This window comes from Cimex lectularius, unplaced genomic scaffold (genome assembly GCF_000648675.2).
Source record: "Cimex lectularius strain Harlan isolate CLEC.00 unplaced genomic scaffold, Clec_2.1 scaffold154, whole genome shotgun sequence".
Lineage (NCBI taxonomy): Eukaryota > Metazoa > Arthropoda > Insecta > Hemiptera > Cimicidae > Cimex > Cimex lectularius.
In genome coordinates, this window is record NW_019392807.1 from 38,856 (window position 1) to 63,117 (window position 24,262).

Sequence of the window (24,262 nt, forward strand, 5' to 3'; positions counted from 1 at the left end):
TTTCCAATTAAGCCCCAGGGGTGCAGGTATACGCTTTTGTAAGTGAAAGAGAGCGCCCTTGGACTCAGCCCCCATTTTGATTTCGCGATCGAGCTTAGTTTCGAGAAGACGCATCTCGTCATTTCTCTGATCTTGATGGCATGGTTTGTAGGACTTAGCCTTTCTCCCAAAACTATGCCTAGGTACTTTACCTTTTCGCTCAGCTTGATTCTTTTCCCTTCGATCTTAATCACGGGGCTTGTACCTAATTTGCCTTTTAGCAATAGCGATTGGCATTTGTCAGGAGCAATTTTTAATTTGGCCTCTTTGCACCATGTTTTGATCGCCGTCACCACAGGGTTGTCAGCTGTTAAATATTTATCAACTGGCACGTTTTCGGCCTATGTTTGACCTTCCTCAAGCCAAAGATGAAATATTGATACATAAACTAAAACAGAGAGAATCCTTAATCAATGGATAAGAATATTTGTACGCCTGCTATTGATGACAACACAATTTAAGGATAGAACGATGACTGTATTTATGTTTTTTTTCTAACTGAATTTCGGCTTTATAATACTAATTTGGTCCATCCGACTTGTTTCAACTTCCCGCCATCCTCAGAAGTGGGTGTAAGTGATAATAACTTAGCCTAACAATCTTTATTATTTTTTAAAATTTTTTTTACGAGGGTTCGCAACAGCAGAGGTCATATTTTTGAAAAAAAAGCCCATTTGTAAGTATGTCGGGTTCGAATGCAGGGTCGCTGGATTCGAACCCGGGACCTTCACCTTACAGTGATGAGCGCCGTGTCAACGCCTAAACCGTTGCGGCCACCGACGCCCCCGTTATTCTTTATTAAATTGTGAGATTCCATTTTATTGTCAGTGGAGTGATGAATGTGTAATGTGGACGTTTTCGATCAAGCTGGTTTAACTATAACTTATAACTTGCTGAATTTGGTCCATCCGACTTTATAACTTACCCTGGCTAGCCCTATTAAGGAGTGACATTCCATTTCAAATCCAACGGGGTGATAAACCTGTAATTTATTTCCTTCCGATCATGCTGGTCTATATTTGCTGATTTGGTCCGCACGACGCGCTTTAGCTTCCCGTCATCCTCAGTGGTAGGTCTCAGTGACATTAATTTACTCCGGCTAGCTGTGTAACATTGTAAATTTCCCTTTCTAAACAGCAGTTGATAAACGTGTAATTTGGTCGCTTCCGATCATCCCGGTCTCCTTATATTTGCTTGATTTATCCTTCTGACTTGTTTCAAATTCTCGCCATCCTCAGTGGTGTGTCTCAGTAATATACTAACACAATACATACATACAATACATACTGTATCCAGGTTTTCTGTTTTATATTGTAAAATTCCATTTTGAGTATAGCGGGGTGATGAACCCGTAATTTGGTCAGAAAGATGTAGTTCTGTCATTGCTGCTGTTTTGGTCTGGCAGGCGCTTTTCGGCTTTTCGCCATCTTCAGAAGAAGGCGTGTTATTTTGAAGGATACGATAGACGAAATTTACGACGAAAATTCCTGATGAAATTCTTTTCATTCAAATTAAATATAACAAAAAATTCCAAGGGAAACGCCAGGAACCCAGTGTTCGTCTTAGCTAAAAGACAAAATTTGAAAGTTGATGTTTCGATTAAACCGAGTAGACCGTCGCACCTAAAATTTCTGATATCACCTTTACCACCACTGTTGCTGACCAATATGAAAATCAGGCCAGTTGTAAGTCATTCAGTTGAATTTTTGACGAAAATACATATTTACAAAAAGGAAAAAGTAAAGTGGTTTCTGTTATACTGGAAGGCTTAACTCCAAGCCATTTTTTCATATCATTCTGAAATAAAAATTTAAAAACCAGCTATACCGGGATTCGAACCCAGAACCACTTGGGATATACGAATCGGACGCCCTATCCACTTACATATTGTTAGAAATAATTGGTTGGAAGTACGAAGGGTGTGCTAATTAAAGTTCTCACCTCAAGTAGCTATTGTTAAATTAAAATTTCAAAGGGACAATTTAAAAGCCCTTGTATGCTTCCTCGCGAGGTGACTTGACTAGTAAATTGGACAGCACGATTTAAAGGAAACGAGGCTAGATAGATTTCTCCTTGAGGCTTTTTATCGACATGAAAAATTATTAAATCATGTTTAATCGTAAAGAAAATTCAATTTTTTTTCACTTCCAGGTCGTTTACTTCACTGCCCTTTTTCCGTACTTCCTGTTAACCGTCCTTCTCATTCGTGGAATTACCCTTCCGGGTGCGGCCGAGGGGATTTATTTCTACATCAGTCCTAATCTTTCAAAACTGAACGATTCTCAGGTAGAGTATGTCGGGAGGTAAATCGTATTTAATTTTTAATGCGAACGAATCTGCTCTCGATTTCAGGTATGGATAGATGCTGTCACCCAAATCTTTTTCTCGTACGGTTTGGGCCTAGGAACTCTCGTCGCTTTAGGAAGCTACAACAAATTCACCAACAACGTTTATAAGTAAGGCCAATATATTATAAATAAATATATTTAAAAATTACTTGCACTATGAGCCGAGAAAAAAATTGGTTTTCTACCTTCGTTGCGCTCGTATTCCAAGCTTATTATATATCGATTTATTTGTTTTATTACGTTACACTCTTTCAGTACAATCAGCCAAAAAAGGTGGTTTTTGAAAAATGAATTCGGATTCGTGTTAACCACCCTATCCTTAAATACGAATTATTACAGCAAAAAAGTCATTTTTGGACTGGATTCTTCGGCGGCAGTAATTTTTTTTAAAATCTCCGATGTCCGGTGTTCCCATTAAAAAATCCATAACTGTTCTTTATTTTATCCAAATGCAACTTTATCACAATCGATCTTAATCTTTCTTCTTTTAAAGTATGTCAACAAAGGCTAGCCGAAGGTCGTGGGTTCGAATCCCGCTTGTGACAATGACTTTTTCATTTCAACCAATACCTTACATAAAAAGATTAATTAATTGAAAAAAGTTATTTGGTCAATCGGACCATTAAATGTAATGGATTTATGTCAACAATGTTTATATGTTATCATAAATGAGAAAAATAAGGATGAATTCAATAAACTGTTCAAAAATTTTAGCGGTTCAAATTTATTCGAGTTTCTGCCATTGTGCGTAGATTATAAAATTTTAAGCCCTTGTAAAGTTTCCTGTAGATCAGTTTTTCAAAGTTTTCACAAGTTCCGTTATTTTTAACAAATAATCTAATAATAAAAATCTTAGGCATTCGGAAGGCAAACGATTATTGAAGCATTATTTTTTGTTTTTCCGTATTCAGAGGTTTTTCGGACTGCAGAAAACGAATATCAACTTCGTTTCTTCCTAATTTTTGTTTTACCTATTTTGCTTGGCCGTAAAATAATAAAAATTAAAACACTTGTAGTAAAGTTAGCCAAAAAAAATTGTTTAAAAATTCACTAATTTCGTGGTCCGCTTGACCAATTAAATCATTACAATTAATTAAGGTTTTTAGTTGAGATGAAAAAAAGTTAATGGCACGAGCGGGATTCGAACCCACGATCTTCGGCTAGATACGCCGCTGCTCTACCACTTGAGCTATCGTGACCTCGACCACTCGGACATCAATTGTTTAAAAAACTCGAATTCTTATTAAACACCTAATTACAGACCCTTAAATTTTTCGGCTGGGGGCAACTTTTTCTTAGATGTCCGAATTTGTACAGTTAAATAACTCATAACTCATCTGAATTTTATTCAAATCCAACTTTATTGCAATTAGATTTAAAGTCATTATAAATAAGAAAAATAAAATGAAATTCAACAAAAATTCATCGAAAAATTTATTTCTTTATTTTTACTAAGGTGCTAATTTTTTCACAGAGGCCAAGTTTGTGCCACTTCGTCTACTTCATAAAATTTTAAGGTCCTGTGAAGTTTCCTACGGATCGGTGGTTTTTTTATTGTATCAGTATTTCTGTGATTTTCAAGAAACAAATCTCTGCCATTCGTAAGACGAAAGATTTGAGAAAATTGTATATTTTTTGTTTCCATAAAAATCTGCATTCAATTTTTTTTGGAGTGCGAGAAACTAATATCAGCTTTGTTTTGCTTAGTCACAAATTGTACTGGATTATGCTTAAATTTGGGCTTCATAATTCCTCTGAATTTTATCCCAACTCCAAATTATTACTTGCAAATGCAAAAATAAGGATGAATTTAGCAAAAACCCTTTAAACATTTTATTTCTTAACTGCGCTGCTAATTGTTTACGGAGGCAAAGTTTATTTGTGCTTATATACTAAGCCCTAGTGAAGTTTTTGGTGGATTGGTAGGTTTTTAAAAGTTATCACCATTTCTGTCATTTTGGAAAAAAAATCTCAGGCAATGGTAAGGCGAAAAATTTGAGAAATATTTGTATTTTTGATTTTCTTAAAAAACTGTATTTAGGCTTTTTGTGGAGTGAGGAAAACGAATACCATCTTTCCTTCTTGTTTAATTTTTCTTTTAACATGCTTTGCTCAATCACAAATTATGCTGGATTATGCTTGAGCTTGGACAGAGTAGCCTGAGCCGGGTGCAATTTTTTTCTTTACCATGTCTGTTGTTCCTCGGTTAAAAAATTATCCAAAACCAACCAGCTTAAGAAGCTTAATCTTTTTTCTTTTGAAGTGTGTCAACAATGTTTAAATTTTATATCATTGTAAATGAGCAATATATGATATAATTCAACAAAACATCTTCAAACATTTTTGTTTTTAACAGCAGTTCTAATTTTTTTAAATTTAATTTAATTTTTATTACGGAGGCGAAGTTTACTTTTGCCAGTCATTAATTATGACGAAAAATTGCCCCCCTCCCCCGTTAATTAAGCACAAAAATACCTATTTTTCGATTTCTATAAAAAATTGTGTATAAGAACTTTAAAGTGCGCTTAATTTGAATTCGAACTAATTTTTTGAAAACATATTTTTTTGTCCTACTCTGTCCAGTAGGACGCATCTATTCCTTTTGTAACTTTTTATGTAAATAATCTCATTTAATGCAATATTTCATATTATTTTCTTATTCTAGATTTTAAAAAATCTTTTCCATTTTTTAAGCTTTCGCACCAGGAGCACTCGGCCTTTCAGTCTTTTTATTGTTTATGGGCGGTGTTAACCCGACGCCATTTGAAATTTAGTCGAAGTGGTGCAATTTTCTAAAAATGCAAGGGTTTTTCTATTTTTTTTTTGTTCTCTTTCAGAGATGCTTTGATCGTATGCTGTGTGAACTCTGGGACCAGCATGTTCGCAGGTTTTGTAATATTTTCCGTCGTCGGTTTTATGGCGCATGAACAGCAAAAGCCTGTCGGCGAAGTAGCCGCGTCAGGTAAATTTCAATCAAAGTTTTTACCCTAAGACAAATAAAACTCATCAGAGTTGACAATAATTTGAATTTCCAGGTCCAGGATTGGCTTTCTTAGCTTATCCATCAGCAGTACTTCAGCTTCCAGGAGCCCCTCTCTGGTCGTGTTTATTTTTCATCATGCTATTATTTATAGGTTTAGACAGTCAGGTAATTAAGAATAACAAAATCGTCCCAACCCCTTATTCATCGAACAAAGCTAAATAGTTTAAAAATTAATAAAATTTTTATTTTTCAGTTTTGCACCATGGAAGGTTTCATAACTGCCATGGTAGACGAATGGCCACAACTCCTCAGGAGGAGGAAAGAAATATTTATTGGGATAGTGTGCATATTGTCATATCTAGTCGGCTTTTCATGTATATCACAGGTGAGTTTTTTAAATAAATTTTCCAGTTTGAAACATGTTTAAACTGCTTTACATTTTTCAGGGTGGTATGTACGTGTTTCAAATATTAGATTCTTACGCCGTAAGCGGTTTCTGCTTGCTCTTTCTCATATTCTTTGAATGCATTGCTATCTCCTGGGCTTTTGGCGTCAACCGATTTTATGACGGGATTAAAGAGATGATCGGCTACTATCCATGGGGTGGATGGAAGTTCTGCTGGGTCTTCGCGACTCCAGTTATTTGCATTGTAAGTTTGAAAAATAAAACAAAAAATACAGCTATTCTGGTTCGGTTTGTTTTTGAATATGACTTGCTTTTTAGGGCACATTTGTATTTAATTTAGTGCAGTGGACGCCGATTAAGTACCTGGACTATGAATACCCATGGTGGAGTCATGCTTTTGGCTGGCTGACAGCGCTTTCGTCTATGCTTTGCATACCGGGTTACATGATTTGGTCTTGGTTTAACACCCCAGGTGACTTCAACACGGTGAGTTTTCGTATAATTAAAAAAAAATTTGGAAAAACGCAAATCAAACTTCTGATAGTTTCGAAACTCTTTGGATGTGGATAAGCTGAAGAGGCTACGGACGAGAGATGCAGGATTTTAATGAAACTGTTTCGTTTTGGTTATTTTTGTGCATGTATTTCAAGTTTATGATATACAGCAAGTTTATTATATTTATTTTTGTTAACTTAAAATAATAAAATAATGATGTATGATTGTATTAAATAATATTAAATATGTAAAAATGTTCAAAAACCAATAGACGCTTTCAGCAAAGTAGGCCGAAAAAATATTTAAAAAAAAACAATTCAGATTCGTTTTAAGCACGTTAAACACTTTAAATATGATTTATAGTAATCGAAAAATATAATTTTTTGGGCTGGATAGCCAGGGGCTTTTTTCTTAGATGTCCGATGTTCAACGGTTTAAAAAAAAATTATTACCATCGTTAGACAGTTTAATCTTTCTTCTATTAGAAGATGTCAACAATTTTTACACTTTATATCACTATAAATAAGAAAAATCATGATGAATTGAACAAAAATTCTTTAAACATTATATTTTTTAATATACTACAACAACGTTCCTATCCCCAAATCCGACTGCGTTCGCTACCTTGGATTCCACCTAGACTCACGACTAACGTGGAATCAACATACACGACTGACACGACAAAACTTAAACAGACGGTATGGTCTACTGCACAGACGTTTATGACGACAGTCTAAACTATCGACAAAAAACAAACTTACAATTTACAAAACACTACTACAACCGATTTGGACGTACGGAATAGAACTGTGGGGAACCGCTAAACCTTCCAATATCCAACGTCTCCAATCCTTTCAATCTAAAGTCCTCAGATCCATTGTAAATGCTCCTTATTATGTCTCAAATGCTACCCTCCACAACGACCTTCAAATTCCTTATATCCAACAATTTATTCCCCAAAAATTTACCAAGTTTTACAGAAAACTCTCCCACCATCCAAATAGTCTTGCCCAAGCCCTGTCCGATAGAACCTATCCCTACAACCCCATAAGGCGTCTTAAGAGGAAATGGCCCCGCGACCTCCTTTCCGAGTAATCTGTAAAAAAAACATAAACAAAGTGAAGAGGGAGGATAACATTGTTTATTTTCTCCCCTCAATGTAAATAGTTCATGTATCCGCAAATTACATATTGTAAATAATAATTACAGATTGTAATAAAAAAAAATTGCGGATTTAATTTATTTATACATGTAGTTTTTTAAAATTTTTAAGCGCTTGTAAAATTTTTGTAGTTCAGTGAAGTTTTTTCAAAGCTATCATCATTTCTCTGATTTTTGTAGAAAAAATCGTGATTCTGATGGCGAAAGATTTGAGAAAAACTGTATTATTTTATTTTCCTGAAAGTTGGTATCGAAAGGTTTGTACGGGTGCTGCAAAAGAATATCAACTTTATTTCTTGCTAAAGAAATATTTTAGCCTACTTTGCTTAGTCACAAATTATGCTGTACTACGCTTAATTTTGGTCAGTGGACAATTTATTTTTCGTTGAGCGGAGTTCCGGTGTTAAAAAATTCATAACTCCTCTTGATTGTATCCAAATTTAACGTATTGTAGCCGTTAGAAAGCTAAAAATCTTTCCTTTCAACCTATGTCACCGTGTGTCATTTTTATAGCAATAGAAAATAGAGATTTGTGGGCTGGATAATCGGGTGTAATTTTTTTTCTCGGACGTCGGTGTTCCACGGTTAAACAATGCATAAACTATTTTTGGATTTTATCCACTGACCACGGTTTACAACCGTTGGAAAGTTGAATCTTTCCACTTTCCTCCACTCTCAAGAAAGTTTAGATTTTATGTAACTATAAGGAAGAAAAACAGGTGAATTCAACAAAACTCCTCCAGCGTTTAATTTTATATGTCTAATTATATTTTTTATAACGGGCATGTTTATGTCAGTAAGTGCAGTTTAAAGCCCTTGTAAGGTTTCATGTGGAACTACCCGTTTATAGAGCTAAATAGGCTAGGAGACCACATAGGTTATACTGATAATGTAGTAGTAAAAATAAAGAGAACTTTTGATGAAACGGTTTCATCTCAAATGTAAAAAGCTCTCAAGTATGTAAAATTGTGACATGATGAGGACAAAACCACACAAATACGATTTACAGCAAAGAGAAAAATCTTATTCCAAAAGCAACTTCTTTAAAAAAAATAAAAATTCATCTCAACCATGAAAACAAAAATTGAGTAAAATAATATGCCTTCATACTGGAAACTGCCCAATTGCCCAATAATAACTACATTAAAAAAATCTGCTTGAAAAAACAGAGACATGAGAACAAATTTAACAAGTCAAAATGTTACATTCACTTCGGAAAGGACTAGAACCTAGGGGAAAAAAGCGAAGAGGCGCCCAATTCTCAACGATTCAAAAGAACTCTGCGCAGAATAAATATTTAAAAAGGATTTAAAGGTGTAGACATATTCTCAGAAAGCACTAAAGGCTTTGACTCCTCCACATTCCGGTCAAATGAACAAACTAGCAAAAGCAGGTGCACTTTGGACCAGAAAGTATGGTTTTACCTCTCTAGGAAAAATTAAGGCAAATAGGAAGGAATTTAGTAAAATACTAAGCCCATATACTGGGCACTGCCAACTTAATAACCACATTTTTAAAAGTTGGGAAAAACTGAAACAGAAAACTGCCAACTATGCCATGAATCAGCATAGACATCGGAACAAATCTTAAGAGACTGCAAACCGGGTCACCACTTCGTGTTTTACTACCTCAAGTGTTAAAAGTTGTACAAATATATGTTCGTACACCTAAGCCGCACTGAAGACTATAGGTCAAAAATGGTCTGGCTGGCCTAATACATCTGGAGCTCCTGGAACAACGTGATCAGGTAACCCAGATGTGGATACCCAGAGGTCAGGCGAAAATTATAAAAAAAAAAATTAAAAAAAAAAAATAGGCCTATATACTGACCACTTAATAACTACATTTAATAAAAAAATGGAAAACTGAAACCATCGAAACAAGTCTTATATATCTGCAAACGAAACAGCTTCATGCTTAACTACCTGAAAATAGTGTACCTTTTGATGTACAAAGTAGGGTCGATTCCAAAATAATTTTATTATTTACACCCTGGAAAAAATTATCCGATCAAATTTTGGGTTTACACTTCTTCTTCACATTTTTTCAGTCTAATTTGTTCTTTAAAAAATTAATCAATTTGAATCATTCCAGAATAACTTAAACAGAATAACTTAAATACTTGATTAAAAAATAACTTTTTATTATAATTTAACATATATAAAATCGTAAATCATGTTTTCTTCTAAAATGTCAGTGCGTTTAGATTGGTTCCATCGAATTCTAACAGAGGACGCTACAAGCTAAAACAGACTCCGCTTGAACGCAACTTTAGAGTGAAAAGAAAAAAAGTCTTACAATTACATTTTACAGCAAATATTAGATGTTTTCCTCCGAAAACCTGAGCCGGAAACGATGAATCGTCCTAACACGATTAAGAATAGGTCATACGCGGTTGACACACGGGCACCTGCTCCCCTTATGCAAAGAAATATTGCTTGATGTATCCCACAAAATAGATGCTTGTACAGAAAGCGTAAGCATGCCGCTGAATTTAAGAATGGCTCTCGGGCACAGTAGTGGGTTTCCGTGTCCCCGATTACGCTTTTTTGAGGACGAGGAATTTTTTCCATACCTTTATCGTCCCTAATTTATATTACATCATTAACATTGTATGTAGGTCGAAGAAGGAATATCGAGTGTTCCACCGACTAATCTGAATGAGTGCAATATACATAGGTGTGAATGTATTTATCTGTGCGACTGCTTTGTAGAAGTTAGTTAGAGCCCGATTAAGAATAGGTCATACGCGGTTGACACACGGCCAAAGCCCCCGCAGGTGCCCCTTATGCAAAGAAATATTGCTTGATGTATCTCACAAAATAGAAACTTGTACAGAGAGCGCAAGCAATGCGCTGAATTTAAGAATGGCTCTCGGGCAAAGTAGCGGGTTTCTGTGACCCCGGTTCCGCTTTTTGTTGGACGAGGGATTTTTTTCCTTACCCCCATCATCCCTAATTTACGTTACATCATTAACATTGTGTGTAGGTCGAAGGAGGAATATCGAGTGCTCCGCCGACTAATCTGAATGAGTGCAATATACATAGGTGTGAATGTATTTATCTGTGCGACTGCTTTGTAGGAGTTAGAGTTAATCTAGTTTATATTATTGCAAGCGTTGGGACTTGAAATGTCCTAACTGTCAAAAGCACCCACTAAAGCCTAACCTCGTTGGTTGGTTAGCGATGATCTCCTGGGCATCTGGCTTAAGGGAAATAATAGTGACACAGCCGCATAACGGATAGGTGAACTTCCCTGAGGTATAGACCCTAGGGTCAGCACAACGAGGAATAACAACCCTTCGGGTTGAAAGTCCATTAGATGTTTTCATGTCCGTTATTACCTGTTAATTATTAATTTAATAAATTTGTTACGTTTTAAAAATCGGCTTTGCTCAATCAGCAACCCCGGCAGGGTTCTATTGCATTTTTCCGACACATTTGAAAGCAAATCTTTTTCCCTACGTGCCCATCCTTTGATTGATTTTTTGAATAATCGCCTTGACTAATTTTAATAGGGTTTTTCAAACTTCTTTGAAAAAATTACGTCTGTGAAGATTGTCTGCGGTTTACAATCCTCACCAGGGTTAATAGACCAAGTGCGGTTTCTCTACTTTTTTTTTATGAACGTTAATCATGGCAATTTTTCACTTGCCTCATAAGAATTATGGTCAGGTTGAAACGTGATAAAACTCTGCGTCATTTGGGACGGAGATATCTCTCCGTTAGTTATATAACACATACGAGTATAATGCTCGCTTGTTATCGCCCGCCGGCTGAATATCCCTAGCGTCGATTTCGGCACATGATAATTATGTATATCAAAGTTGGGCTTTGGTTATGTAAACGGTTTGATCTTTTTTTTCTCTCCCTGAGGATATCGTGTACATACAATATTATTCAACAGGAATGCGATTTATAAAACTTTCATCATACTCCTTGCATGTCATGTCTCTGTCCAACACACTCTTTGAAGCAATAATATATTATTAAGACTGTTTTGCAATAACTAATACTGAATAAAATTTCAGGAAATCTCAATTAGATAAAACAAAATCTTGTGTATTATCTGTGTATTCACGATTAATGTTCCTAAAAATGTCCTGGTTATGATCTAGTGATCCTGAAATATCCATCAACTTCCTAAAGTAAGTATTTATTACATCCCTTTACAATGCTGTCCTTAGAACTACCTATTTTGCTCTCCTTTGGAGCAATCCATACTCTTCTCCGTACGTATGATACCTAAACCTAAAAAACCTACTCACCTCTTCTCCTCATATCGTCCTATCAGCCTTCTTCATATCCTCGTCAAAGTACTTGAAAAGATTTTCTTCTTCGCCTACACATCGAAACAATATTATCCCAAATCACTATCATTCCGCGGCTGCCATTCGACTATTCACCAAGCCCACGCGTTGCCGACACCATCACCACTTCCCTCGAGCTTAAACAATACTGCCAAGGTGTTTTCCTTGACATACCCTAGGCCTTTGATCGAGTATGGCACGAGGACTTGTTGTGGAAGCTAAATGGCATCCTTATTTATTCCACCTTATGCCTAAATACTGTACTTCCTAAGAAACCGATACTTCCAAGTAACCCAAGCCACCTCTTCGTTTTCTATCTTTACCATTTAAGCTTGCTCCCTTACTTTTTTATAGCTGATCTCCCAATGAAATCCAACACCTTAACATTCAAATACGCCGATGACACGGCAATCCTCTTCACATCGATCCTGCTACTTATATCCGCAACCTCCAATCCGATTCATATGCTTGAACCCTGGCTTCGACAGTACAGCATCAAGGTAAATAATCAAAAGTCTAAATACACATTTTTCAATCTTACGGTGGTTTCACATTATCTGACATGACACGTCGCGAATTCAAAGCGGTTCCTACTACACAAATATTATTTCAAGTGTTTCTATAGGTTATTTAGAAATCGTGAGATGCGGTCTGGTGTGATGTAGGTGTCAGAAAAACATTTTCTTTATCGTGCCAACGTTTCGATCTTTATTGAGATCATCTTCAGGGCCTGGGATTTACAAACATTGTTTACATATAAATTTATCAGCATAAAAAACCTCTGGTCTGTTTGCTTTAACCAGTTGATCTTTCAATTGTGTGCACTTTTGTATTTCACCTTTTTCGTTTTTTAGTGTTTTACCATCCTTATCTTTACAATCCACTTCCTCGTACCTTAAATAAAATGGCTCGCCTTTTTTGTTCAAATTACATTTTGGATGTGGAAAAGTGAATTTATACAATGCAAAATATATTTTTTATATATTCAATCAAAGTATTTCTACTCAAAGTGTTTGTCTTCTGTGTAATTGTGCCATTCTTGCTTCCAAAGTATTACACACAGAACAAAACAAACATAAACGTAATTTCTTAGAACTGGTTTATATCAACAGAGATAAACACAGCATCAATTACAGAACAGATACATGTAAACTCAGTCGCAGCTACGCCAATATCATTAATCAAATTCAATACAGATAACATATCTATATCATCACATTACATTCCACACGTCAAATATTTTTCACATAGTCTAATTTCCCAACAATTTAGCTTTCCTTTTTCTATTTTATCCCTTTCTACAATCCTGAAAGGATAATCTGACCGAACCATTACCAACACATTTTTTCCCTTCGTAGGCTCTTTTCACCTTAAAGAAGCCGACGCCTTATACAAAAATGTCTTTTCTATACCGACATCCTTCCCCACCCCTTCAAAATCCAACGTATATAAACACAAAATAGCAAAATCTCACTTGCACTCTCGACACGACACGCAAGAATGGCACAATTACACAGAAGACAAACACTTTGAGTAGAAATACTTTGATTGAATATATAAAAAATATATTTTGCATTGTATAAATTCACTTTTCCACATCCAAAATGTAATTGTTATATGTAATCAATGTTTGTAAATCCCAGGCCCTGAAGATGATCTCAATAAAGATCGAAACGTTGGCACGATAAAGAAAATGTTTTTCTGAAACCTACATCACACCAGACCGCATCTCACGATTTCTAAATAAATATCGATTAACGGTCACTAATCACCACACATGTTTCTATAGGTATACCTGTCAGACACGACGCATGTCATACAAGATGTTCCGACATTCTCGTGAAGAAAATCATGTCTGACAGTATCCCTGCATGTGCATGTCGGAACGTGTCTTAAACGGGATCCTCGGAGGATAGTTTGCAATAACTTCAGGCTCCGACAATCCCGTTTTTGACTTCCGTATGGTAAACTTTTGCTATTATTCAAGTCCTTGTTTTGGACATGAATTTAGATAAGTGATTGAGTGCGTTAGGGAAATACGTCGTCCATTAAATTGGGTAAAATGGTCCAAAATTCCCAATTTTTCCTCATTTCTTTCATCATGGGATGTACACTAAAGCTGCTCATCTGCGTCCAACAATAGAGTTATCACGCACAATTCTTTGATTGAAAACCGACAAAACATTCTAAAAAACTGTCACAACAAACTTTGCCGTGTAGGAACTTGGTCTTGACCGAACGGTAAATATACGTATGCTGTAGTTTTGCCGGATCCGCATCTCTTCGCGTCCGCGACGTGTCGTGTCTGATAATGTGAAACCATATTTAATCGTAAATCTCAATCACATGTCTATTTATAGACACCCCGATTCCTCCAGCGAATAGTATATGATATCTTGGACTTTACTTGGACCACGTGGACTTAGTGGAACCACACACAAACGACTAAAACGAATTGCCTGTGACCTTAGATGTAACCGTTTTACGTAAGGTCTTGGTTGAAATGAAAAAGTTAGTGTCACGAGTGGGATTCGAACCCACGACCTTCGGCTCCATACGCTGCTCTAACCAATTGAGCTACCGTGACTATGATCCACTCGGACACCAATCCTCATTTCAACCTACAACCTTTCGAACTTTCCCACCTATTTGCCATTTTGAAATGTCGTGTAATAAGGATTCGATTCTCGGCGACATATGAAGTGGCCACGGAGATCTGTTAGTGAAGATATCCTTCGTTTTACTTATTAAATCCATTATATTTAGTGGTCTGATTGACCAAATTACTTCTTTCAATTAATTAATCTTTTTACGTAAGGTCTTGGGTGAAATGAATAAGTTAGTGTCGAAGTCAAGCTAGCTCAAGTGGTTAGAGCAAAGGCGTATTGAGCCGAAGGTCGTGGGTTCGAATCCCGCTCGTGACACTAACTTTTTCATTTCAACCAAGGCTTTACGTAAAAATATTAATTAATTGAAAGAAGTAATTTGTCAATCAGACCACTAAATATAATGGACTTAGATATAGCAATTTCTGCATTAGTTTCTCGAAGAGTTTTTAAATCGTCACGATTATTGGTCCATATGGTTTACAGACCAAAAATGACCATAGGTTAAGTAATTTTTGAGTAAAACTGGGGGTACAGTATTAAGTTGACACCCTAGTGTCTTGTTACGTTTGGCCTTCTCGTAGGAAAATATTTTTCCCTTCATTATCACCCGGTTTGATCGATTTCCATGTCGCTTATGAAGAAATGCATTAATCTTCCCTTCAGTTTCATATTCAAAGGAGGCCCTAGATCCAAAGTGACTATCGACCGGTATTTAAAACAGGACGGTTCGATCGGCCCAGTTTTAACCATCACGGGCTCCTCCAATAAACTTTCCCAGGTAAAAAAAGAAGAACGAAAATCCATCTTGGGATGGTAAAATATTTGAGGGGCCAGGGAACGCCCAGGCGATGGGAATTCGTCATGACCTGAGGGTGTTCGACCTATCAAACCTGATTCAATTGGGCGTATTTTCCGAATTCGACTGTCTAGAAAAGACTGTTTAATTTTGTTTATTTTTCTATTTTGGTCCAAGTTGTAAAGAAAAAAAAAGAAAATTTGTTTTATTTAAAAAAAAAATTAAAACCCATTAATTTTTAGACAAATTTAGTGTTTTTCAGGATTTAAGCTTTATGAAAAATCTCCCATCAGAAACAATTTTTTCTCAACTGGACCGTTTTTAATGAACCTTCTTGGATAATTAATCTTGAAGATGATGAAGCAGTGTATATTTTTCAAACGAAAACAGAGTGCTATATAAGTTATTCTAATTTTTTAAATCTATTTTTAAAATACTGTTGATCATTGAATTCCTCTGTTTTGTTTCTGTTTCGATTAGAAGATTATGGAATTTATTTCAATGAAATCAAAGGTCTTCTTATCTTCCAATTACGACTATCAAAGCCCATAAATCCTGAAGACATCGCCCTATTTGAACTATTCAATTTCCGTTTCTAAAACCTCTTACAGAACGAATTAACGCACTTTATTTTCTAATCTGTTTTTATGTCTTTAATCTGATGATTCCAAAAGCAGTATTGATAAAATAATAATTCTAATAAGTCGGTATCACAATTTGTAAAATCTTTGCCTTGTATAAGATTTTTTTTTTTTTTGCGAAAAAGAAAAATGTACATTAGACAGAGTGATTTAGAACCATATAAACTACACACAATGGTATAATTTTGGTCTCCGTAAATAAATCAATAGAATAGAAGGTATAAAATATATGACAGGTTTTTTTTATTTCAACCTTATTTTTCGCACTTATAATGAGAGGCAATCTAAATATTGTTAACATAGGGTGAAAGTAGACACATTAAGCTTTCTAACAATTGTAATAAACTTGGATTTTGCTAAAATCCAGAAGATTTATGAATTTTTTAACCGTGGGACACCGTATATCGGAGAGAAAAATGGCCCTTGGCTACCAGGCCAAAATTAAGCATAATCCAGCATAATTTGTGAGTGAGAAAAGTAGGAAAAAATATTTTTTCTTTTAGCAGGAAACAATGTTTAGATATATTTTCCGCACCCGAAACAACCCTGAATATATATATATATATATATTTTTTTTTAAGAAAATCAAAAATTACAGTTTTTGTCGCAAAGCTTCCGCCTTACGGATGCAGATTTCTTTTTCAAAATCACAGAAATGTCGATAACGTAAAAAAAAAACCTCCGACTCACATGAAGCTTAACAGGGGATTAAATCTTACAAACTAGTGGTACAAACATGGTCTCAGTGAAAAAAATCAGTACGGTAATAAAAAGATAAAATTCGAAGAGTTTGTCTTGAATTCATCCTTATTTATCTCATTTATAATAGGGCAAAATCTACAATTTATTGACTTGCACTAAAAGAAGAAAGATTAAACTTATTATTATGATTGTAATAAAGTTGAATTTGGATAAAATCCAGCGGAGTTACGAATTTTTTAAAGATGGAACACCAAACAATGGGGAGATAGATCGCCACAAGACACCCAGCCCCAAATTAAGCCTAATCCAGCTTAATTTCTAACTGAGAAAAGCAGGTTAAAATATTTTTTAGCAAGAGAAAAATATGTTATTCGTTTCATCAACCGAAAAAATTTCAATAGAAATTTTTGGGAAAATAAAAAGGTACAGTTTTTTCTCAACTCTTCTCCTCTGATTTTATTGATAATCTCACTACGTCATCAGTATAACCTTGATAAGATATCCTAGCCTATTTAGCCCTACAATCAGGTCATCATGAAATGCGATAACTTCCAAAAATCTCCACAGATCCTCAAGAAACTTTACAGGGATTTAAAAGCTTCCAAACTTGGCCTCTGTACGTTTTTTTTGTAATGGCCGACAATTTTTTTCATGGACTTTGCATATTAGCCAAAGAAATAAGTGAAGATAGTGCCAGGGGTGAAGGTAGGAATCGAACTCACGAATGCTGGGTCTACGAGCAGAGCTGACATCTTGACTCCCGCGGTCCCCTAAGTTTTTGTTGAATTCATCTCAATTTTTCTTCATTATACTGACATAAAATGTAAAAAAAATTGCATAGACGGAAAGTTGAAATATTGAGCTTTCCAACGGTCGCAATACCTTGGTCATTGGATAAAATCCAAAATAGTTTATGATTTTTTTTTAACCGTGGAAAACCGACGACCCGAGGAAAATAATTTGCCCCTGGGCTGAAATTAATCCAGCTCAAAAAGGAGCTTTGTGTCCTCAAAAAAGAGGAAATTATTTTGCCAATGTTATTAAATGATTTTAAAGGGTGCTTAAAATGAATCAGAATTGATAAAAGCCAGAAAGGTTATGAATTTTTTAATTTACAACGCAATAATTCATCAATTTTATCTTTTCGCTCTATCCAGTTGTTTTAACCGGTGCTGTCTAGATATGACGAGATGAGAAAGAAAATTTTGCAATTGAATGTATTGCACTCGTAATAATTTTCAATTTGGGTTGTAATGTTTATTCGTCGATGGAAGCTGGGTTGGTAAACAGAATGAACAGGATCTGTTATCTTATCGACAATTCGTAAAACTGAATATTTCACGTCAATAAGAACATTTCTAATATCGCAAAGAGGATGGTATATTATTTTTAAAAAAAGCTGTAATCTTCACACAATTTTTTTTAAACATAGGATTATTGAAATTTTATATCATCTGGAGACTGCAAATCTTGCTTTTTCATTCTGATATGATGAAAGTTGTGAAAATATATCTGCCCTATTTGCCCATCCAGGCTATGCTGTTTAAAACAACACTGACTCCTATTCCCGGTCGACTCTGAGTTTAGACAGGGCTACGTCCTAAGCAAGCCCCTACTCGTACTCGTTCTTTGACCTCCCTTATGCCACAAATTTTTGAATTCGTTTCTCCAATGGAACAATTAAAAGCCTTATTCATAATGACGATGATTCTAATCAGCTCCAGCATTGACGCTTTGGAACCAATCTTTAAATTTTATGTAAATTAAAAATTTATAGTTTTCGTGGTTTTCTTTTTCATCGGCGATGTGAGTAAATTATCTTGGAAACGCACAAATTCTCCGCGATATCTCGCCTAAAAAAAGATTTTTATACGTTAAAGTTTGCAAATAATTCCATCTCGCGTTATACCTCAAATCAATTTGAAGGTTTTTAAGGCCATTGTATCGTTAAATATGTTCTATGCTTCTCAGATTTTTTTTTGATATCAGTCGTTTTTCCCCTAAATTTTACAGCATTATTTAGAGACATCATACGAAAATTTTTATTCTTATATAGCTAAAACTCAATCTTTCCTATTTAAGCAGGGTTCGTTGCCTGGTTTACAAAAATTTCTCCGGATAACGACAGTTGCAATAGCTCACCCATGATTTACAACCTCAAATAATGGTTCTCTAAAAGCTCATCCATTCCGGGCATTTTGAAAGTTGTCTCGAATTCTTGGATCCAGTGGATTTTTCTTCTAAAAGGAAATCATTCAAAGGCATTTTCCGACTTAACCAATTGTAACGGTTGTGCTAGGGTGATTCGTGGACTCAATAGTTGAATCCTGAGGTGCTAACGAGAGCTTAAGTTAGCACGACTATCTTAAGAATATTACTGTTTTCCTCCGGTATAATTTTATTATTATTTTCAACCCTTATTTGGCCTAGTCGGCACTTAATAATCTATCGTCGGTGGTTCTATACTCAGGTGCGAATTATATACCTTAACATCAGGGAGATGATTCTTCTTTCATTTTTTTTCGGGCACTCGGGACAGTTCGAAGCTAAAAGGCTTTTCATTTGGTGAACTATGAGGGTCTTTGATATGTAGTGGTTTTGCTTTTAGAATGTTGGAAGCATCGTGTAAAGAAAAATTTGAAACTTGACCTTACTCATAATAAGACGTAAAGGAACGCGAGTCCAATTTTAGTAATCACCTGGCCACTACTTTCGATAATACATTCCAAACTGAACTGTTTTTACCCTGTTATTCAATGAGTTTTCTCCATCCTGAGGAGGTTCCTTAAAAAAAGGGGTTTTGTAACTTCTACCACAAAAATTGCCCACTCATGTTTTAACCCGAGCCAATTTTTTAAAACAAATTTATTGTCACAAACTGTATAATTTTTTTAAGCTGAAGTCTAAGAATGCAGATTTAATCATTTTTCCGATTTACAAGGACTTCTCGCCTGAATAAAACATTCTGTTTTACACTCCAGCGAGCGTATCTAAATTAGTTCCTGTGTCATTTTGAAAAAAGAGACCCGGGTATTTCTAGTTCGACGGCCCTGCAAATTGTGCAGCCTGTCAACGATTTCTCTTCAGCGATTGTCTCAATGGAATGAACTAGTTCTGGACTTTTTTGCCGTCCACGCTTAAGTTTACCCAAATAAATCAAGAAACGTACAACAAATCAACAACTGGCGTTCATTTACTTGATTCAATCCGTTGAAAAAGAAAACTGACTTAATCCGTCAAAGCCCATCAATTTCACCTTTCAAAAAACATTTCAAAGTGACCAGGCTAAGGTAAAAGAAAAACAGAGGGTAACCATTTAAATGTCAAAAGACTAAGCCTAAGATATAGACTATAGATTAAGACAAAACCAGCGAGACTAGGCGGACTTTCTCACGATTAAAAAATAAATAAATCTGGGCCTTTTTTTAAAAATATTTTCAACCCAAAATTAAACCAAGTTTGACAAATTAAAACTAAATTTGAATAGCTTTTTTGAACATTTCTAGATAATTTTTACATCCCAAAATCGTTAATATTTGATAAAATTTTTGGTAATGGTATCTCGAAGTTTTTTACTAATGGTTTTACGCAAGGAAAACGACCTCTTCTAACTGGCTAGATTGGATTGCATTCCAGCATAATCGCTAGAAGTTAATTTGCATTCACGAAAAAAAAAAAACTTCAATATCGTTGAATTTTGGCAGCAAGTGTCTTAAAACTATCTTAAAACACAAAAAATTACTTGGCCTTCTTGTTTGAATTAAATTAAGAAATTAAATTTAAAAATATATATATTTTTTTAAAGGAATTCCAGCTCTTGTAATCATCAGGACTGAACTTTGACCCTTTGACAACTGTCTTTCTGGAGTAAGGTATAAATAAAACCGGCGTCTATTGAGAACTTGTTGGTATACAAAAGTAATACCTGTTCCTCGAGTACAGACTAGATAAGAATGTCTGACAAAAACCGGTTTAGAAAGATATTCAGCAGTGGGTTGGACCCTCATTTTCTGGAGGCATGTATTTACCGGCCAGGCTGAGGATAAATTGCCCAGTGTACCTGGGAGTCCATCATTCTTACCGAGCGAACCGCCTTCCACGTCTTACAAAAAAAAAATTAAAAATCGCTAATTCTGACTGCATGGATTGAAGATAAACCTGCTGTCTTAACGTATTTGTAATAGGAGGTTTCTTCCTTCTTTTTTTTAACTATCCTGCAATAAAGATTCCCCTTATTAACACCTGCTAACAGAATTTTTCTCGTGATTAAGTGATTCTCCTTTATTTATAATTAATTAATGGCCAATCTAAAACCACATTATTTCTCAACTTTTGAAATGTTTTGGACGTGAGTTTATAGTGGAAAAATGTCGATTTGGTCAGTCAATGCCAACGAATCGATGCTAAGTTCGATAATTAAGGCGTATTGCCTCACTTTGACCTCGTAAGGCGGTTTTTTATCCCTAGGCAAAGTCCATTAGGTTCTAGGGATCCGTGTTGACCCCAAAATTCAGTTAAGATAAAACGTTTCTAAGTAAAATACCAGATAGAGTTCCAGATAGACTGTTATCAATGGAAATAAATCAAGGAAGGACTGTCATTGAACACTGTGTCATAGAGATGAAAAGGTTATTATTAACAAAATAACAGCCACTCGGATTAAATGCAACTACTTCATCTTATTAAAGTTCACGGATTGGTATTATCAAGGCCATGTCAGATATTGAGAGCAACAAAATTACACTTGTTTGGATACCAGGACACCGACCAAGCCAAGGAAAATTCGATGAGGACATCTCTATTTTTTTAGCTGATAAATCGTACTTATTCCGTTAATACGCGTATTTTGCTCTGGCCCAAGCACCTCAGTCGGAAAAAAGGAAAAAGACTTTAGAAGGGATTTACTAACGGCTGTTTTGTACTTCACTTTGTACTTGATACTTCACCTATCCCATACATTATGTAGTTCGGCCATGAACGATCATTTTGGTATGGTTTTGTCGATTGCGTTTCGGTTTTTCGCCATCTTTTGCCCTGAGCATGTGTGTCATTGCATTTCGAAGGACAGGATGAACAAACACATAGGGGGCGTCGGTGGCCTTAACGGTTTATGCATTGACACGGTGCTCATCACTGTAAGGTAAAGGTCCCGGGTTCGAATTCAGCGGTCCTGTATAAAAAAAAAACATGGATTCAGTCGGCACTTGATGGGAGTGATTGGATAGAAGCGAAGCTAATTTTAATAGCTTCATCACCTCCCAAATACCGAGAGATCTCATAAAGGTCCCGGGTTCGAATCCAGCGGTCCAGTATAAAAAAAACATGGATTCAGTCGGCACTTGATAGGAGTGATTGGATAGAAGCGAAGCTAATTTTAATAGCTTCATCACCTCCCAAATACCGAGAGATCTCATAAAGGTCCCAGGTTCGAATCCAGCGGTCCTGTATAAAAAAAAAAACATGGATTCAGTCGGCACTTGATAGGAGTGATTGGATAGAAGCGAAGCTAATTTTAATAGCTTCATCACCTCCCAAATACCGAGATATCTCATACATTATGCAACGTGTCAACTTTCTAGTGTTCTACTCAGCCTAGAAAAAAAAATTTAACCAGTATTTTTCTGAGCGTAAAGACTACTTTAAACTTTGTAATAATTACAGTTTCTTTTCAATTTCTTATAAAAGTTAAAAAAGTAAATATTTGTTTTTCGTCGATTCGATTTTATTAAAAAATGGCGAAAACCATTTAGAAATGGGTTCATAAAAACGTTAGATATACAGGGTGTTAATAGTGTTAGGTGGATCAACAGAGGTTGCGTGAAACTTTTAGAATCGGAAACGGATCAGTTCGTTGATAAAAACTACGTTGAAATCGTTTTGGTTAGTTAGGTTTGTGTAGTAAGAAGATTTGAGGATTTGTCTGAGGACTTTTGATTGGAAGGAGCGGATGCGAGGGATGTTGGGTGATTTAGCAGTACCCCACAGTTCCACTCCCTATGGCAAAGTGTTCACAGTAAAGTTTGTTTTTAGTGTTATAAAGTTAATTTAGTGTTGACGATCTAGGCGGATTTCGGTCATAGAAGTCTTCTGTTAACGCACTGTCTCTTAAGTCTTTGTTTGGGATTCCACGTCAGTCTTCTGTATACAGTCGTAAGAATTTGACTTGAAAGGAAAATCTCTTTGTTGTTGGTGTACAAAGGAGGACAAGTTTGTTTTTCCAATGTGAACAGTACATTTTACTTCTTTCAGTCTGTACATCACTTTTGCACCATTCTTCGATAAGCTCAAGGTGTTCTTAGATGTTTTAGGTAGCTTGGTTAGAATTCGAGCTAGAAGACAAACTGGCCGCATTGTCCGCGTGGGTGGTGTGGTATTAACAGGTCAGCAGTATAAATGATTTAAAGGGCAGGTCCAATAATGCTACCTTGTCGGACGCCGGCTTGTACCTGTCTGATTTCTGAGAACTCGTTGCCGCACCTCAATCTGTAACATGTACAATTTCAGGATAAAGAGTGGGTAGGAAGAGTTTAAATTTATAAAGCATGCCCGAGTGCCAGACTCCATTAAAAGCCTGTAAAAAAATAAAATATTATTTATGAAAAAATTTAAACGGTATTTGTCATAGCATAATGTCTACCTTCAAACATTGCAAGAATTACAGTTTGTTTGAAAGTAGAGCTTATTCTAAATAAATTCTGTGTGAATTTTTTTCTAGATTGAGTAGTTTATGATAATCAGTAGTTGTGAGATTTTCTCTTGTGGTCAGCGGAGTGATAAGGATGTGTGTTGGTAATGAGTAGTTTTTGAGAAGCCAGGCGAGCATTAGTAAGTTGCCACTGTGGATATTACAAAACTAAAAAAACATGATCAAAGTATCAATTAGTTTTTTGTTGCTAAACAAGAACGAAACAAGAAATGGAACAGATTTATTTCCCAATGTTGCGTTACTGCTAAATTGCACTTTCTTTCTGGCTCTCTTGCCCAATACCTTTTCGATTGTGCACTACAGGTCGTTGATCGAGTTCTGTGGCAGATAAACTAGTTGTTTCAAAGTAAACTACCTTCTTTGTGAAATATCGGCTCTGTCAATTGAAACAGGAGGAATGAAACGATGCTGTGAAAGTGTAGACAATTTCTTTCCTTTGTCTTTGATTTTTTCCAGTGTCTCCTCGAATGACTTTCATCTTTTTGTTTTTGCGTTTTGTTTCGACCTCTCCACTTTTCACTTCCTAATCTACAGTTTTTTTTTTCTATTCATTTTCCAATATTTCCATCGACTTTTTTCCTTCACTAAAAGAAAGTTTCAGATTCCAATATTTATCTTTATTCTTCTTTCAATATTTAGAACCATTTGTCCTTTAAGGTGTTTTGTTTGACGTATCAGAAGATCTACCTAAATTTCTCTTCGGTGGACATCTTGAATCAATCGGGGAAGTTCATCAAATAGGACCATACGCAAATCTTGTGCTAAGAACTTACCAATCGTTAAGCTTTTGAGGAATATATCCCCTTTATCAAGGCCGAAGCTATTTTTAATAATTTAAACTGTTAACAAATACAACCATTTACTATTTCAGTAGAATCTAGTAGTCTCCATTACAATTGTAACCCGCAACTTGTTGTCCATAAAATAATCCATGGTGATAACCACATGGAGGTTACAATTGTATTGTAGAATGGACGAATGGACATTTAGTATAAATTAAAAGATTATTATGGATATAGAGATAACCTTGTTAAGGCCCTCATGCTTTGTAAAGTCGAAAGCTTTCT

General features: G+C 35.5%; 1 protein-coding gene across 4 annotated transcripts in view; it reads left to right on the forward strand.

Moving 5' to 3' along the window:
• Positions 1–24,262, forward strand: part of LOC106664689 (sodium- and chloride-dependent GABA transporter 1) — a 46,839-nt gene that overhangs the window by 19,972 nt on the left and 2,605 nt on the right. For all 4 annotated transcript variants that reach the window (XM_024228149.1, XM_024228148.1, XM_024228146.1 and 1 more), the window contains 7 exons: positions 2,191–2,325; positions 2,392–2,495; positions 5,225–5,349; positions 5,423–5,535; positions 5,624–5,755; positions 5,817–6,020; positions 6,095–6,262. In XM_024228149.1, the coding sequence (XP_024083917.1) occupies positions 2,191–2,325; positions 2,392–2,495; positions 5,225–5,349; positions 5,423–5,535; positions 5,624–5,755; positions 5,817–6,020; positions 6,095–6,262 (981 nt within the window). The remainder of the gene's footprint in view (positions 1–2,190; positions 2,326–2,391; positions 2,496–5,224; positions 5,350–5,422; positions 5,536–5,623; positions 5,756–5,816; positions 6,021–6,094; positions 6,263–24,262) is intronic.